The sequence below is a fragment of the Spinacia oleracea genome, chromosome 5 (genome assembly GCF_020520425.1).
Source record: "Spinacia oleracea cultivar Varoflay chromosome 5, BTI_SOV_V1, whole genome shotgun sequence".
In the NCBI taxonomy this organism is placed as follows: Eukaryota; Viridiplantae; Streptophyta; class Magnoliopsida; order Caryophyllales; family Amaranthaceae; genus Spinacia; species Spinacia oleracea.
The window spans coordinates 36930268-36948496 of record NC_079491.1 but is presented as its reverse complement, the minus strand read 5'-3'; the positions used below and the strand labels follow the sequence as shown (position 1 = coordinate 36948496).

At 33.7% G+C, this 18229-nt stretch overlaps 2 protein-coding genes and 1 long non-coding RNA gene across 6 annotated transcripts; 1 reads left to right on the top strand and 2 right to left on the bottom strand.

Moving 5' to 3' along the window:
* Positions 1-2809: 2809 nt before the first annotated feature.
* Positions 2810-11547, bottom strand: LOC110779331 (uncharacterized). 4 transcript variants are annotated; one of them, XM_056828087.1, is made up of 5 exons: positions 11099-11547; positions 10939-11012; positions 9889-10111; positions 8793-8985; positions 2810-8252 (listed from the first exon to the last, which is right to left on the bottom strand). In XM_056828087.1, the coding sequence occupies exons 4-5, from the start codon at positions 8926-8928 to the stop codon at positions 7627-7629; spliced, it is 762 nt and encodes a 253-aa protein (XP_056684065.1). In that variant the 5' UTR covers positions 8929-8985; positions 9889-10111; positions 10939-11012; positions 11099-11547; the 3' UTR covers positions 2810-7626. The 4 variants fall into 4 exon arrangements, with proteins under 4 accessions (XP_056684065.1, XP_056684064.1, XP_056684066.1 ...); XM_056828086.1 differs by having other exon boundaries at positions 8793-9250; positions 11099-11544; XM_056828088.1 differs by having other exon boundaries at positions 8793-9250; positions 9889-10105; positions 11099-11544.
* Positions 11480-15321, top strand: LOC130460683 (uncharacterized). Its single transcript, XR_008920663.1, has 2 exons — positions 11480-11616; positions 14924-15321. It is a non-coding gene; the product is annotated as an uncharacterized lncRNA (long non-coding RNA).
* Positions 12106-14850, bottom strand: LOC110788570 (UDP-glycosyltransferase 73D1-like). The gene has a single exon (XM_021993196.2). The coding sequence runs from the start codon at positions 14135-14137 to the stop codon at positions 12662-12664; it is 1476 nt and encodes a 491-aa protein (XP_021848888.1). The 5' UTR covers positions 14138-14850; the 3' UTR covers positions 12106-12661.
* Positions 15322-18229: the final 2908 nt, after the last annotated feature.

The window sequence follows — 18229 nt, the reverse complement described above, 5'->3', positions numbered from 1 at the left end:
TTACATAGCTTTTGCATGTGGATTATCTAATTTGTCGAGTGAAGCATGTTAGGATAGAATGTTATTCTAGCTGGTTCGTACTCAGCTTTCGCTGACTTCGTGCTTCATGTCTTCTGGTCATGGTCTTTGCCTTAATGACCCTATGATGATCCATCAATTGCATTTGCGTTGTTGGGGAGTAGATTTATAATAAAGCAGGTTTGTAGAGATAACTTGCGGATCATGGGATTCGAGTTGAGAGTTTAATTCTTCCGTGCTTGTAAACTCTAATTTTATTTATAGTCATGACTAATACTATCTAAAGTTAATGGATTTTTAAATGAGTTAATACTTTGGATTTGGGCTTCAACGGTTCCAACTTTTTTTAATAACCATTAACTATTTATTTATTACGTTTTGAAAGTTAGTTAATTCCGCTGCGTAATTCTGGTAAATAGCCTTAGCCGTTATCACGGTGGCGTTAATATCTTGGTAATTCCTGTGTTTTAAGTCGGAAAATGTGTTATAAAAAGCAAGGAATTATTAGGGTGTTACAACGGCGGTGGCTGAAGCAGAGTGCGTGTTCACGTGAATGACGAAGAAGGGTTTGAGGGTTTTGTTTTCTTATTTTTCACGTGAAGTTGAGGGAATTGTGTTTCACATGGGATTGAACAAGGGTGAAGGATTATGGGTTATTTGTTTTACAAATTTTTCAAACAGACGGACTAACCGTCAGACCACCGGACCCATGAGTGGGTCGCGGGTCAGTTCTCGGATCGTAGGTTGTCATCCAGGTCGTGTATAAATTATGTTTTTGGAAGTTATTTGTTCCATTTTCAAATCACCGCTTATTCATTTCCTTTCTCTTCACAACAGCTCTGCCTCTCTCTCTCTCCTCAAACTCTCCGTCTCTCCGACCTCATCGCCGCCGCCCGTCAGGACATCATCGTCGCCGCCCGTCCGGACCTCAACGCTGACGCTGTCCACTTCCTCGTCGCCGCCGATTTTCACTTCCTTTTCGCTGCCGCCGTCTTCTTCCTCTTCGTTGCCGCTGTCCTCTTCCTCTTCGTTGCCGTTGTCCACTTCCTCGTGTTGTCTCAGAGGTAAATCTTCTATTCGTTAATTCTTCTTGAGATTTCTCATCAGCTCGTGTTGATTTTAATTTTTGTTTGTTTTTGGTTTCGATTAGGTTTTCGACTGGTGTTTGACTGGTGGTTGTTGTTCCTCTACTCTATTGCTGCATAATCTATCCTTCATTCATCTTTGGTAATTCTTCTATCTCTCTCCTCCATTATCTTTAATCTCCTCCATCTTCTTCATGTTTTCAAGTTTGAATCGCAATATCTAGGGTTAGGTTTTGGTGTAATTAAGAGTACTGTACGATTTTCCAGTTGATAATTTGAAGTTTCTCGTCATTTTTTCTTCTTTTTGTTCAATTTGTTCATAATTTGAAGTTCGTTTTCGTGTTTTTTTTATGTTTTTGTAACTGCGAGATTTAGTCAACTAATTCATGATGTTATCAACCTGTAGATGTTTTAGTTTAGAATTTCGTGTATTTAGTTAAGATAACAGTATTTTTAGTTTTGATCTTCGTCATATTTTCCAATTTATTCTTGTTCAACTGTACACATGAATTAGTTTTGTATTTGTTGTTATTAGTTTAGTAATGACATTCATTAGTTAAGTTTTTAAACAAATTAGTGATTTATTAAAATTAAAAGTTCGCTGATAAATTAGTTAGCTTTTTATCCAATTAGTTAACTATTTTTACCAATTAGTGATTCTTTCAAAGCAATTAGTCATACTCTGACATTCATAAATTAAGTATTAAACGAATTAGTTATTTATTTAATTTCAAACTTTCTTGACCAATTAGTTTAGTTTTTTGACCAATTAGTTAATTGCATAATCCAATTAGTTAACTATTTTAACCAGTTAGTGAAACATTCAAATCAATTAGTTACACAATGAGATAATTTTGTTTTTTAATTTGTTTAGTGTTTTTATTGTTATGTATACTGCTTATGTTTATTACACATTTTTTCATTCTTTTTATTTGCGTATTGCAATTTTTTGAACTACATTCATTTATAGTTTCAGTTCACAAAATGAGGTCGGAAAACGCTAACAAACCATCTGATTATCATGATGCTGGGAAGTCGAGTCAAGATGTGGAAGCTAGTGCGAGGCCGAGTGAAGATATTCCAGCTAGTCCAAAGCTGAGTGCAGATGAGAGGATAGGAAGAGGGCCAAAGAAGTCCAAAGTTAAATTAGAATATACGGAAGATGGCGGGGAAGTTGTAGAGTTGGATAGGTATAACTATATTTTATTTATTTTTAAACTAATTGCCTTTGCTTTGAAACAATTATTTTACCTATACGAAGTAGTTATGGAATTAAAATAATTAGTTAACCTTAAAACACAATTAGTTAAAAATTGATTTTGCAATTATCATAACCTATTTTACATTTAGTTAACTTTTTTTTCATCATTTAGTTAACTTTTGACCGCAATTAGTTAACCTTTTTTTTAAAGAATCTTTCCAATAGTTTCATATTCAGCTTTTCATCATTTAGTTAACCATCAAATAGTTAACTTTTTCCATTAATTAGTTAACCTATTTCATCAATTAGTTAACCTATTGCATGAAATAGTTAAGTTTTTTCTTTAATTAGTTAACCTATTTCATCAAATAGTTAACCTTTTTCTTCAATTATTTAACTTTTTGAAGTAATTAGTTAAATATTTACATTAATTAGTTAATTTTTTCAGCAATTAGTATATCAATTAGTTAAGCAATTAAAATATTTAGTTAATCTTAAAACACAATTAGTTCAAAATTGATTATGTAATTATCTTTTCAAAGCTATGAATGTCAAGCATTTAGTATAACTGTTTTCTTTTCTTCCTTTAACATATTCTTTGTTTTAAATTCTTTTGTTTTGTGTAGGGGTTACAAACTAAGTTGTAGACCAGAGGTGTTGATTAATCTTCTTGATGCTATAAAGAAGAATGATAACAAAGTGAAAGCTATTAAAGAAATTGGTTTTGGTGGTTTGTTGAGTATTCGACTTCATGACATCAACACACGCCTTGTTCCATGGCTACTTCGGAATTTGAATTGTGTTGGTCATATGCTCTAGTTTGGAGAAAATCATAATGCTCAGTTATATGAATATGATGTCTATGACGTCTTTGGCTTGTCATGGAACAATGATGTTGATGTTTAAGAGACGCCAAGAAAGCGGGTTGAAGGAGATGCCAACCATGCAATGATTCAGAGATGGAATGAGAAGTTCCACAAGAAACCAACTGTGCAGGCTCCCACCTTGGCGGAGTTGGAGTCTTTTTTGACAACAAATGAGTGTGGAGATGAATTTAAACGTGCCTTTGTGGTATATGTTTTAGGTAAAATATTTCTAATTTTTTTTGATGCTTAACTTATTTACTTTTAACAGCAAGTAGGTAGTTAACTATTTACATTAATTAGTTTACCTTTTTCATTAATTTTTCTTCCTTTTTCATTAATTAGTTAACCTTTTTAACAATTATTTTACCTTTTTTATCCATTAGTTAATTTTTTCATCAATTAGTTAACCTATTTTACAATTAGTTAACTTTGTTTATAATTTAGTTAACTTTTTACATCAATTAGTGAACTATTTTTATCAATTAATTAACCTATTTTTTTTAATGAAATACCTATGGTTTCATATTCAGCATTTCATCAATTAGTTAACCGATTTCATAATTTAGTTAATCTATTTCGTAAAATAGTTAACTTTTTTCATCAATTAGTTAAACTATTTCATAAAATAGTTTACCTTTTTTCAGCAATGAGTATTGTTGACTAATTCCTTTGCTTGCTTAACTAATTTCTTCTTAGTGTAATTGATTGAAATAAATGGTTAAATAATTGATGTAACTGCTTTACTTATTGGTTTATGTAATTATCTAATTGTTTTTATAGGTGTCTTTTTGACTCCTACGTCTAACCGTTTGTTAGATATCAAGGTTCTCAAGGCTGTTGAGGATGTTTCACAGATTGTGAAACAATGTTGGTGTAAATATATGTTACACCACCTTGGTTCTGTTGTCGAGAGGTGGAGAGAGAGCGCCAAGAATGACAAAGTTGGTGGCTGTCTTCTATTTTTGGAGATAACTTATCTCCAAAGGTCGTTATTTCGGGGTGTAATCCCCCCTGAGGAAATCGCACTTGTTCAACATTGGAATGATGAACAAGTGACTGAACGTCTGGTCCCCGAGGAGAATATGGGTTTTGGGGTAGCTTTTGTTGATATAACCAGCTATCCCGTGTCTAAGACTTTTGATGATTTGTTAGGGGGTCTTAACCCTATCAAACTCGAGGTTCCTGAAGCTCCTGCTGCTTCTGCTAAACCTTCGGAATGTGCACCGGATAATTCCCAAGCTGATCGAAGCAGGATTATTGAGTTCCATATTCCGGAAAGTCTTCAAACTGATGCTGAAATTCAAGATACCTGTGATGTGTAAGTCATGATTATGTTCATATTTATTTTTGTTGTATTGTTTTTTTAATGAATCTTTTTAATAGTTAACCTATTTTGTCAATTAGTTAACCTTTTTTTATCAATTAGTAAACCTTTTTCTTCAATTAGTTAACATATTTCACCAATAGTTAACCTTTTGCATAAATTAGTTAACTTTTACAGCAATTAGTTAACTTTTTCCATCAATTAGTTAACAAATGTTACTCCCTCCGTCCTTTAATACTCGCACCGGTTTGACCGGTGCGGAGTTTAAGACATTTGAATTGACTTATTAATTTAATGGGTGTTAGTTGATAGTGGGATATTTTTTTAATATAGTTAGTGGGAAATGTGTAAGGGTGGGAAGTGGTGAGTAGGGAATGATGATTTTTAAATGATTTTTTGTAGGGAGTATGGGTGTAGGTGGGGTAATAGGTAAGTGTGAGAAATAATATAATATTGGTAAAGATTTCCATTTATAGAAGCGGTGCAAGTATTAAGGGACGACCCGAAAAGGAAAGCGGTGCGAGGATTAAGGGACGGAGGGAGTACTTGTTTTATGAATTAGTTAACCTATTTCAGCAATTAGTTATTTTATATCATCAATTAGTTAACTATTTTTTCTCTATAAGTTAACTTATTTTTTAATGAATCTTTCCAATAGTTTCATATTCATCAATTAGTTAACTTATTTCATCAAATAGTTAACCTTTTCCTTCAAATAGTTAACTTTTTACAGCAATTAGTTAACTTATTTGTTTTATGAATTAGTTAACCTATTTCATCAATTAGTTATATTTTTCCATGAATTATTTAGATAATTCAATTAGTTAACTATTTTGCTGCTGTTTTCTTTCCTAAATATTTTTCTTTTTTTGTTGTGTGAAGGAGTTGCAATTAGCAATGAAAATATATTTCCGTGATTTATATGTTGTGTCCAGTTTCCATAAGGACCGTATAAATCTGTTAAAGAGTAGGCGACAAGAATTGTCAGATAGTCCAGGATATAGTGATCCTATGTTTTTTGAGATTGCTGACTCAATTGTTGCCTATGCTGAACACTTGAAAAAAGAAAACAATACTGTTGATGATGATGCTCGTTGTGATAACGCTGGTGGTGGTTCTGTTGAGAAGTCTCCTTCTCATGTTGGTACTGGTGATAAGGGTCCCGATGATAAAGGACCTGGTGATAAGGGTCCAATTTAGAAGAATATTGAAGGTTCTGAAAATGTTGCTACCAAAGCTGTTGAACCTGAACGAAAAGCTAGGAGTTTTTATAGCAGTCTTCCCATTGGTTCTGCTATAGAAGAAGTGCACTGCATATCTGACTTAATGGAGAGATTTCCAAAGACACTCGGTCGTCTGAGGAGACTAGAAAAAGAAGTTATTGATTTCTGTTTCTTGGATGATGAGGTACTTGATCAAAGGTAAGTTAACAATTAGTTATGTTTTGACATAAAATTAGTTAACTATATATGTCATTTAGTTAAGATTTTTCATGAAATATTTTACATAATTCAATATTTTACTTATTTATTTGTTTTAATTTTTGTGTAACAAGGCTGAAATTTTTGTTTTTGGGATGCTTCACAAAATAACAAGGGAGGAAGTGCAATGTTTGGTTCCTGAGTGCATCCCAGGGAAGACTTCCTCCCTTGTTATTTTGTGAAGCATCCCAAAAACAAAAATTTCAACCCTGTTACACAAAAATTAAAACAAATAAATAAGTAAAATAATGAATTATGTAAAATATTTCATGAAAAATCTTAACTAAATGACATATATAGTTAACTAATTTATGTCAAAATATAACTAAATGTTAACTTACCTTTGATCAAGTACCTCATCATCCAAGAAACAGAAATCAATAACTTCTTTTTCTAGTTTCCTCAGACGACCGAGGGTCTTTGGAAATCTCTCCATTAAGTCAGATATGCAGTGCACGTCTTCTGTAGCAGAACCAATGGGAAGACTGCTATAAAAACTCCTAGCTTTTCGTTCAGGTTCAGCAGCTTTGGTAGCAACATTTTCAGAACCAATAACATTCTTCTGAATTGGACCCTTATCACCAGGCCCCTTATCACCGGGACCCTTATCACCAGCACCAACATGAGAAGGAGACTTCTCAACAGAACCACCACCAGCGTTATCACAACGAGCATCATCATCAAAAATATTGTTTTCTTTTTTCAAGTGTTCAGCATAGGCAACAATTGAGTCAATAATCTCCAAAAACATAGAATCATTATATCCTGGACTGTCTGACAATTCTTGTCGCCTACTCTTTAACAGATTTATACGGTCCTTACGGAAACTGGACACAACATATAAATCACGGAAATATATTTTCATTGCTAATTGCAATTCCTTCACACAAAAAAAAATTAGGAAAGAAAACAACAGCTAAATAGTTAACTAATTGAATTATCTAAATAATTAAATAATTCATGGAAAAAGATAACTAATTGATGAAATAGGTTAACTAATTCATAAAACAAATAAGTTAACTAATTGCTGTAAAAAGTTAACTATTTGAAAGAAAAGGTTAACTATTTGAAGGAAAAAGGTTAACTATTTGATGAAATAAGTTAACTAATTGATGAAATGATGAATATAAAACTATTGGAAAGATTCATTAAAAAAATAAGTTAACTTATAGAGAAAAAATAGTTAACTAATTGATGAAATAAAATAACTAATTGCTGAAATAGGTTAACTAATTCATAAAACAAGTAACATTTGTTAACTAATTGATGGAAAAAGTTAACTAATTGCTGTAAAAAGTTAACTAATTTAAGCAAAAGGTTAACTATTGGTGAAATAGGTTAACTAATTGAAAAAAAAGGTTTACTAGTTGAAAAAAAAAGGTTAACTAATTGACAAAAGAGGTTAACTATTACTACCTCCGTTTCAGAAAGTTCTTTACAGTTACTATTTGCACGGACTCCAATGCAATATTTAACTACTAATATATCCAATTTCGTACGTGAAAAAATTATAAAAAGTTGATATTATGAAAATACATATCGAGACCAATCCAACAAGATTTTACATGTAACGTTTTGATGTATATAATAGTGATAATTTACGGACAAAGTTTTCATGTTTTGGACACGTATTCCAAAGCGTAAAGAACTTTCAAAAACGGAGGAAGTAACAAGATTCATTAAAAAAAACAATACAACAAAAATAAATATGAACATAATCACGACTTACATCATCACAGGTATCTTGAATTTCAGCATCAGTTTGAAGACTTTCCGGAATATGGAACTCAATAATCCTGCTTCGATCAGCTTGGGAATTATCCGGTGCACATTCCGAAGGTTTAGCAGAAGCAGCAGGAGCAGCAGGAGCTTCAGGAACCTCGAGTTTGATAGGGTTAAGACCCCCTAACAAATCATCAAAAGTCTTAGACACGGGATAGCTGGTTATATCAACAAAAGTTACCCCAAAACCCATCTTCTCCTCGGGGACCAGACGTTCAGTCACTTGTTCATCATTCCAATGTTGAACAAGTGGGATTTCCTTAGGGGGGACTACACCCCGAAATAACGACCTTTGGAGATAAGTTATCTCCAAAAATAGAAGACAGCCACCAACTTTGTCATTCTTGGCGCTCTCTTTCCACCTCTCGACAGCCGAACCAAGGTGGTGTAACACATATTTACACCAACATTGTTTCACAATCTGTGAAACATCCTCAACAGCCTTGAGAACTTTGATGTCTAACAAACGGTTAGACGTAGGAGCCAAAAAGACACCTATAAAAACAATTAGATAATTACATAAACCAATAAGTAAAGCAGTTACATCAATTATTTAACCATTTATTTCAATCAATTACACTAAGAAGAAATTAGTTAAGCAAGCAAAGGAATTAGTCAACAATACTCATTGCTGAAAAAAGGTAAACTATTTTATGAAATAATTTAACTAATTGATGAAAAATTTTAACTATTTTACGAAATAGATTAACTAAATTATGAAATCGGTTAACTAATTGATGAAATGCTGAATATGAAACTATAGGTATTTCATTAAAAAAATAGGTTAACTAATTAATAAAAATAGTTCACTAATTGATGTAAAATGTTAACTAAATGATAAACAAAGTTAACTAATTGTAAAATAGGTTAACTAATTGATGAAAAAATTAACTAATGGATAAAAAAAGTAAAATAATTGTTAAAAAAGTTAACTAATTAATGAAAAAGGTAAACTAATTAATGTAAATAGTTAACTACCTACTTACTGTTAAAAGTAAATAAGTTGAGCACCAAAAAAAATTAGAAATATTTTACCTAAAACATATACCACAAAGGCACGTTTAAATTCATCTCCACACTCATTTGTTGTCAAAAAAAATTCCAACTTCGCCAAGGTGGGAGCCTGCACAGTTGGTTTCTTGTGGAACTTCTCATTCCATCTCTGAATCATTGCATGGTTGGCATCTCCTTCAACCCGCTTTCTTGGCGTCTCTTAAACATCAACATCCTTGTTCCATGACAAGCCAAAGACGTAATAGACATCATAGTCATATAACTGAGCATTATGATTTTTTCTAAACTAGAGCATATGACCAACACAATTAAAATTCTGAAGTAGCCATGGAACAAGGCGTGTGTTGATGTCATGAAGTCGAATACTCAACAAACCACCAAAACCAATTTCTTTAATAGCTTTCACTTTGTTATCATTCTTCTTTATAATATCAAGAAGATTAATCAACACCTCTGGTCTACAACTTAGTTTGTAACCCCTACACAAAACAAAAGAATTTAAAACAAAGAATATGTTAAAGGAAGAAAAGAAAACAGTTATACTAAATGCATGACATTCATAACTTTGAAAAGATAATTACATAATCAATTTTGAACTAATTGTGTTTTAAGATTAACTGAATATTTTAATTGCTTAACTAATTGATATACTAATTGCTGAAAAAAATTAACTAATTAATGTAAATATTTAACTAATTACTTCAAAAAGTTAACTAATTGAAGAAAAATGTTAACTAATTAAAGATAAAACTTAACTATTTCATGCAATAGGTTAACTAATTGATGAAATATGTTAACTAATTAATGGAAAAAGTTAATTATTTGATGGTTAACTAAATGATGAAAAGCTGAATATGAAACTATTGGAAAGATTCTTTAAAAAAAAGGTTAACTAATTAATGAAAAATATTTAACTAATTGCGATCAAAAGTTAACTAAATGATGAAAAAAAGTTAAGTAAATGTAAAATAGGTTATGATAATTGCAAAATCAATTTTTAACTAATTATGTTTTAAGGTTAACTAATTATTTTAATTCCATAACTACTTCATACAGGTAAAATTATTGTTTCAAAGCAAAGGCAATTAGTTTAAAAATAAATAAAAAATAGTAATACCTATCCAACTCTACAACTTCCCCGCCATCTTCCGTATATTCTAATTTAACTTTGGACTTCTTTGACCCTCTTCCTACTTTCCTCTCATCTGCACTCAGCTTTGGACTAGCTGGAATATCTTCACTCGGCCTCGCACTAGCTTCCACATCTTGACTCGACTTCCCAGCATCATGATAATCAGATGGTTTGTTAGCGTTTTTCGACCTCATTTTGTGAACTGAAACTATAAATGAATGTAGTTCAAAAAATTGCAATACGCAAATAAAAAGAATGAAAAAATGTGTAATGAACATAAACAGTATACATAACAATTAAAACACTAAACAAATTAAAAAACAAAACAATCTCATTGTGTAACTAATTGCTTTGAATGTTTCACTAACTGGTTAAAATAGTTAACTAATTGGATTATGCAATTAACTAATTGGTCAAAAAACTAAACTAATTGGTCAGGAAAGTTTGAAATTAAATAAATAACTAATTCGTTTAATACTTAATTTATGAATGTCAGATTTAACTAATTGCTTTAAAAGAATCACTAACTCGTAAAAATAGTTAACTAATTGGATAAAAAACTAACTAATTTATCAACGAACTTTTAATTTTAATAAATCACTAATTTGTTTAAAAACTTAACTAATGAATGTCATTACTAAACTAATAACAACAAATACAAAACTAATTCATGTGTACAGTTGAACAAAAATAAATTGGAAAATATGACGAAGATCAAAACTAAAAATACTGTTATCTTAACTAAATACACGAAATTCTAAACTAAAACATCTACAGGTTGATAACATCATGAATTAGTAAACTAAATCTCGCAGTTACAAAAACCTAAAAAAACACGAAAACGAACTTTAAATTATGAACAAATTGAACAAAAAGAAGAAGAAATGACAGAGAAACTTCAAATTATCAACTGGAAAATCGTACAGTACTCTTAATTACACCAAAACCTAACCCTAGATATTGCGATTCAAACTTGAAAACATGAAGAAGATGGAGGAGATTAAAGATAATGGAGGAGAGAGATAGAAGAATTACCAAAGATGAATGAAGGATAAATTATGCAGCAATAGAGTAGAGGAACAACAACCAGTCAAACACCAGTCGAAAACCTAATCGAAACCAAAAACAAACAAAAATTAAAATCAACACGAGCTGCTGAGAAATCTCAAGAAGAATTAACGAATAGAAGATTTACCTCTGAGACAACACGAGGAAGTGGACAACGGCAACGAAGAGGAAGAGGACAGCGACAACGAAGAGGAAGAAGACGGCGGCAGCGAAAAGGAAGTGAAAATCGGCGGCGACGAGGAAGTGGACAGCGCCGATGTTGAGGTCCGGACGGGCGGCGGCGATGAGGTCCGGAGAGACGGAGAGTTTGAGGAGAAAGAGAGGCAGAGCAGTTGTGAAGAGAGAGAAAATGAATAAGCGGTGATTTGAAAATGGAACAAATAACTTCCAAAAACAGAATTTATACACAACTCCGATGACAACCCACGATCCGAGAACTGACCCGCGACCCACTCATGGGTCGGGTGGTCTGACGGTCAGTCCGTCTGTTTGAAAAATTTGTATACTCCGTATAACCCAGAAGAGGATGTTTTAACTTTCTAGCACTCCTGAGATAAACAGGACGCCGCTGAAAAACGAGGAAAACTGTCAAAAACGAAGTTGGAATTGTTCAGCCCCTCTATCCGCTTGGTCATGGCTTCAATGGTATGTCACTATCTCACTAACTCTACTGCTCAATTTGTAGAATTTTTGGATTTTACGACTTATAAAAATTGATTATTCAGGGTTTAATTATGTGCGTTTGGGATGAATTTGAATGATTTTAATTGAGATTGTATTTCTAATTTATTGGTTTTAGCTCAAAATTTGATGATTAGAAGCTTATGGGATCGATATCGAAATGTCGACAATAAATACTGCTCATCAAAATTGTGTTTATTTTGTTAGATAAGTTGGCAGTTGTTTAATCATCAATATCACAATCTTTAGTTCAATTATTTGGAACTATTTTTGAGGTGGCATGAAATGAAACTATACCATATGATTCACTTGAATTTAACCCTTTATAATGTAATTTGTATAATTATCTTGTTTGTCCAAGTTTGGTAACTAAGGGAGGCCAAATATGACTTGGATTTAGGGAGTTTCAAACATGAGATGAACAAAATGGGTTTGGAAGACCACAATGGATCACATATTCACATGAGATAGATTCTTGGTTCATGTAGCCGAACCCAATTTGTGAATAAGGATTTGGTTTTATTATTGTTATTGTTGTTTGTCCAAGTCTAGCATTATGTACTTTGTTTTGCTCTCACTTTGGGTGGGTAGAAAAAGGTGCGAAGAACCGTATTTTGGACCTTAGTGTCCAAATATTTAGCTTTTGTACTTGAAATTTTAAACTTTATGATTTGGGACCAAAACATGATTCTTTAGTGTTGGTGTTTTATTTGGTGTTTGTTGACTCCCCTTTCTAGCTTCCACCAAAAGAGGTAAAAAAGGAGAACTCGTGAATTCGTCATTCTTATATTCGCCAAATCATTAAACTCGACTGTACACACTACATGTTAATATGTTATGTTACTAAGACTGTCGTACTTAAATAAAGTTCGATTTTTAAGCATTGTAGTACATTGTAAAAGTGATCAGGATCAGCTCGAGTTGCTGGGCAAGGTTCTATCCTAATCATGTGGCTTAGCAACTCGAAAATACTTAACTGAGGAATGAAAACACTTCTACAATTTGAAACTTACACAATAGATAGAATGGAATGTTCCTTGATTTCTTGTATCAAAAGTGAGAGATCATTATTAGATGATCCTCCTTCTATGACAGCCTTCCTTGCCATCTCTTCAAGTCGTTTTGCTCTTTTTCTTCTCTTTTCTCCTTCCTCTCCCCCATCCATCAATATGTTAACTGCAGTTGCTATATCATGTCTATTGACCAACACCCCGGTCTTCTCTTCATCCCCAAACCGAACTGGGATATCAACGCCCACCCGGACACCAATCTGTAGAATGTCCACCACTTGTTTCTCATTCAGAAACTGCTCTGCAAATTGAGGCCAAGTTATCATCGGTATTCCGTTAGAAATGCTTTCTATTGTCGAATTCCATCCACAGTGCGTTAAGAATCCTTTTATTGATGGGTGGGATAGTATTAGCACTTGTGGTGCCCAACCTTTGATCAGAAGCCCCCTTCCTTGTATCCTATCTTCAAATTTACTTTGTACTAACCAGTTCTCAAGCTCTTCCCGCTTTTCTCCTGTTTTTATTGCCCAAACGAATGGACGATTAGAAGCTTCTAGACCTAAGCCAAGTTCTATCAACTGTGATGGAACTAAGCGGCACTGACTACCGAGGCACACGTAGATAACAGATTTTGGTTTAACAGTGTTCAGCCACTCCAAGCATTCATTTTCACTGATTGAGGCATTGTTACCTCTCTCAAATTTGTCTTTGACCTCCTTATTGCATAGAGAAACCGATCCAATGCACCACACCCTTTTATTGATTGCTTTTTGGTAATCTTGAATGCATTGATGCTCTAAATCACTGAAGCTGTTGACTATGACCCCGAACGCTCTTGATTCGGCCTCTCGCATCTGGTCTCTAATATCCTCCAAGTCGGGCAAAGCTACGAATGATCCTGGTAGCTGTGCTTTTGTTATCTGAATTCTGTAGGGCATTCCAGGCACTAAAAAAGGTTGTGACGAGGAAGAAACTGATAGGTGAGTGTTATGGAGCTTTATGTTATGTGAGGCTAAGAGTGAGAAGCAGTTCATGCCATGGAAAACAACCCTAGGGATTTTGAATTTTTCAGCAGTTTTTGATGTCCAAGAGAGGCATTTATCAGAAATTATGCAACTTGCTGGGGTGCTCAACCTTTGTAGATTCTCTTCCAATGGTATTTGCATTTCATCCATTGCTTTGTAGAAATTCTTGATCATATCACGTGAAGGAATGATGTCTAGATTTTCACATCCTTCGGGGAGCCCTACCTTTTGGCATACAAAAGGAATTTCCAGGATCCTAATTTGTAAGCCCGAGTCTGCTGCACGTTGGATGCGAGCGGCATTTCTAGAAGCATTGAGTGGGGTCATAACAAGAGTTACAACCATACCTTGTTTGGCTAACAGAAATGCTATATCTGTCATGGGGATCATATGACCTTGTGCTAATAAAGGAATAAGGATAAAGTGAAGCTGGTTAGTGTTTGAGTCCATTGCTCTAGTTATCGGTTTTGGATGATTATGGATTGTGAAAAATATTCAACTGGGGAATTGTATGTAGTGCCTGGATGGGCAGGTCTTATATAATTAGCTTGACTTTGACTGATTAAAAGGGGCAGTTCTTTTAACTTATAAGTGACATATTTTAACAATACAGAGTAGATTAACTTTGGACGCCTGTTGTGGCAAATTCGTGGAGCAAGTATTGATTTGTCAAAAGTTAAACTTTTTAAGTTCCTTATCATTGTTTGAAAGAGTCTTTACATCGATTTTTCAGCAGAACCAAGGGGCGTAAATTACATACAGTTAAGTGTACCGATCAATATGCAAAAGAGACTGATGAACATTCATCAGGTTCAGCACAGGAAAAATATACCCTCTTTTCCTCCTGTTCTACCTACAGCTTACTGTTAGAGTAAAGAAAAAACCAGATGTTAAATTTCCCAACTCCATTTTATAACATGTAGTTGCATGCTGTAACTTTAGCTTATTGGTGAAACTAGTGAGGTTACGCTCTCGTGGTGGTGGTTATGTTAAGCAGTGACACAGCAGCTCCTATATCTTGTTTTAAAATCTTATCTGTCAGTCGTAATTTGTTTCTGAGGCGTTAAATTTGTGTGCTGCTTGTTATATCCTATTTGAATTTAGACGTGATATTATTAAGTTGACTGTTCTGCATTTGTTAGTGTTATACTGTTGTCTGCTTCGGTTAATTCCACAACTTTTTCTAGTAGAAAATTTGCCATTTCCAATCTAAATGGACACTTATCATCTGCACAGGTTCTCTGACTGATAAATTGCAATTAAGAGATTGGAGGTTCTTTCAAGCGATTATTGAAGTGATGGGGTTTTTATGGAGACAAACTCACAAAAGTATGCAAAACGTATATAATTTTCATATCTTCAATGTTCTAAATATAATTTTTTGTTCAGGGACAAAACTTGCTAGGATTTGTTGCTGGAAAGCGGAAATGTGCGTGTAATTTGGGTCGTGATTTCATGATTTGGTCCAGAGTAAAGTGAGCATCAGGGATAAAAGTTTGACTTACTCAAGGCCCTCTCATGTCAAAAAAATAATAATGTTGGATATAAATTAGTAAAAAAATTTACTCCTTTTAAATAAGTAAAAATCAGTTATTAGCAAAAGAATCAATAAAATCCATTTTTAATGAGTACAAGACCCCGTTTGACAAAATTAGCAGTAGAGGTTAGCTTTAGTGGTTAAGCAACGGCTGTGTGTAGGGATAAACTAATAGTAGGTAACGGTTAAGCTGCGACTTGTTCTCAGAGGGCGTGTTCGGCAGTAGCGTTTGAGGTAGTGGGTAGCGTTTTGACCTAGTCAAGACGCTACTTGTAAAATTTGTGAGTGTTTGGCAAGGTAGCGGTTTGGGTAGCGGTTAGCGGTAGAGGTAGCGTTTGGGTAACTTTTGTCAAACGTTAAAATTAATAGCTTTTAAGGTAGCTTTTGACAAATTTATAATAAAGTTTTAAAAAATATTCTACCTTTTATTTTATTTTAGAATATCAACCGCTACTTTTACCGAACACACATATCAGTTAGCCGCTACTTTGACAGCTAACCGTTACCCGCTACCATTCACCGCTACCCGCTACTCGAACCGCTACCCGCTACTCAACCGCTAACCGCTACCCGCTACCGCTAATTTTGCCGAACAGGGCCAGAGTAGTGTGTAGTTGTAAACTAATAGTAGGTCACGGTTAAGCAGCGGTTTGCTGTCATAGGGTAATAGTTCACTGTCTAAATAGACGTTAATATTATGAGTGTTCGGAAAAAGTAATGATTGAAATTATAAAATAATATAAAAGCAATTATATTGTTTAAAACTTTATTACAACAATCGTTACACTTTGAATGCTTATATATTTAATGTTTGAGAAAAGTTACTTAACCGCTGCCTCTACTACTAACCGCTATCTTATCAAATATATCTAAATTTACGAATTACTTCTATCGCCGAAAAAGCCTTAAATCAATTGTAATACCTGAAATCAGGTAAAATCTCTACCCTTTAAAAATTGGGAGATTAGTTACTCTTCCTTATGAAGTATGAACAAGTAACTTCCCATATACTAATTATTTATTTTACTTTTTTTAACTAATTATCCTAATTTCTCTTTAATTAATTTGTCAACTACCTTTATTAAATGCAATAGTCTTATTGAGACTTAATTGATCTATACACTTCACTGCAAATTTCTTAGGTACTCAACTACTCATTCAACTCATACTCCATTACTCCTTAATCTAATAATCTTGCTCCTAAGTACGAAGTATATTTAGAGTTGGGTACATGTACCAAATATCTTTTTTGTACTAACTTTATCGATTTTGTTTATTTACGATTTAGTACAACCGATCAATAAGATAAAAACCGATTATGAGTACACCTAACTATAAATGTAGTCGGGAATAAGATAAAAGTTCTCATATACGTTTGCATTTCATTTTTTATGCAAATGAAATGTAGTACATGTACTGTGTATAGTATCGAGTTTCGAGTATCCAAATTTTCAACTCTTTTTGTTGAAAAGGAAAAATACATTGAAATTAGGTTACCCTTATGTCATTATTATATTTTAATTTATCTAAGGTAATAAAACGTAGAACATATACTATATAGGGTGTTCAATTTTCGGATATAGGATCTGATCCGATCGATATATATGAACTTTTTGGACGGGATTCCTAAAAATCCGAAATCAATCCCAATTCAAAAAAAATTTAAAAATTAGGGTGCTAGAACACTATCAGAGCCAAATTTAAATTTTCAGCCACATTACGCGCAACGCGCGCAACCATCTACTAGTATTAAAAAAATGTAATTAGTTATGGAGTAGCTAAATATCAGTTCAATCGTTGAACATATTTCAACTATTCAAAAATCCAGGAAAGTGAACAAGACATAAATCGTCGTTACTCATTTTTTTTTTTTTTTTTTTTTTGACATAGGCTTAAATTTGCATAATTGAAAAGGTTTTACAAACTACATACTACAACTACTAAACCACTAAGGTCTTTATAGACCATTACACAAACTTCATAGGTAACAAAATACCAAGAGGGAGGTATGCTCTTCTTGTGTTATCCCGTGCTTGTCGAACCTGCCTTGATTTTTGCCAAGGCCTTTTGTGAGTGTGAACTCTTTATAAGAGATGGTGCAGAAACCAGGACGATTATCATTTGAAGTCTCTTTCGAGAACCTGTAGAGCTTAAAAGACAAGGAAAGCACCGAAAAGATAACAACGCCCAAGGCAAGGGTGAAAGACCTTGTGAGTTTAACACAAGCGTCTTGAGTTAATAAACATAACTCGGATAGCATGCTATGAATCCCCAAAATTTGGGGAGCAGCGTTAACATTTGGGGTTTTGAAAGCGTCAAGAAACATTCTCAACGCTGACCTAAAATGGGGATTAACATAAGCTAACCTCCACGACCAGAGAACAACCCCTACCCTAGGACACAAACCTTTCCTAACTCCTACTAATCCTTCCCTCATCAAACTACCAGAGCAGCATACTCCAAGCCCACAACCGAAAGAGATGAAGTTCCCCAATACACACTAACTTATACTTCCTCCATTAACAACTATAGAGAAAGAGAGAACTTCAACCATTATTAAGTCTCCAAAACCAACCATAAACCCCAGTAATTGAACTACCTTATACCACCTCCAGATTGAACCTAAATTCACGGATCAATCACTTGAAACCCAAACAACTAGAATCTACAATTGAAACCCACAGTCAACAATAGCAGAAGGACAACTACTAACACCAAAAAAAACCAAGAACAATACCACCCAGCCAAGCCTACTAAAATAGACCATTCTTGAACCTAGCACTAACACAAAGCAAAGCAGAGGAGATACGGGCAACACACAAATGGCAAGTTTAACCCAAAACCTAAAACACTAAACTAACCTTTACCTTTACTATCAAGGTCGGGGTAAGTCGACACTACAAGACGGCGGTTCTTACCTTTACCGTCCAGATCGGGGTGGTCCGACACAAACAAGACAGAGGCGATTAGCCGGAATCAGGATAACAAGCCAAGAAACCAACACA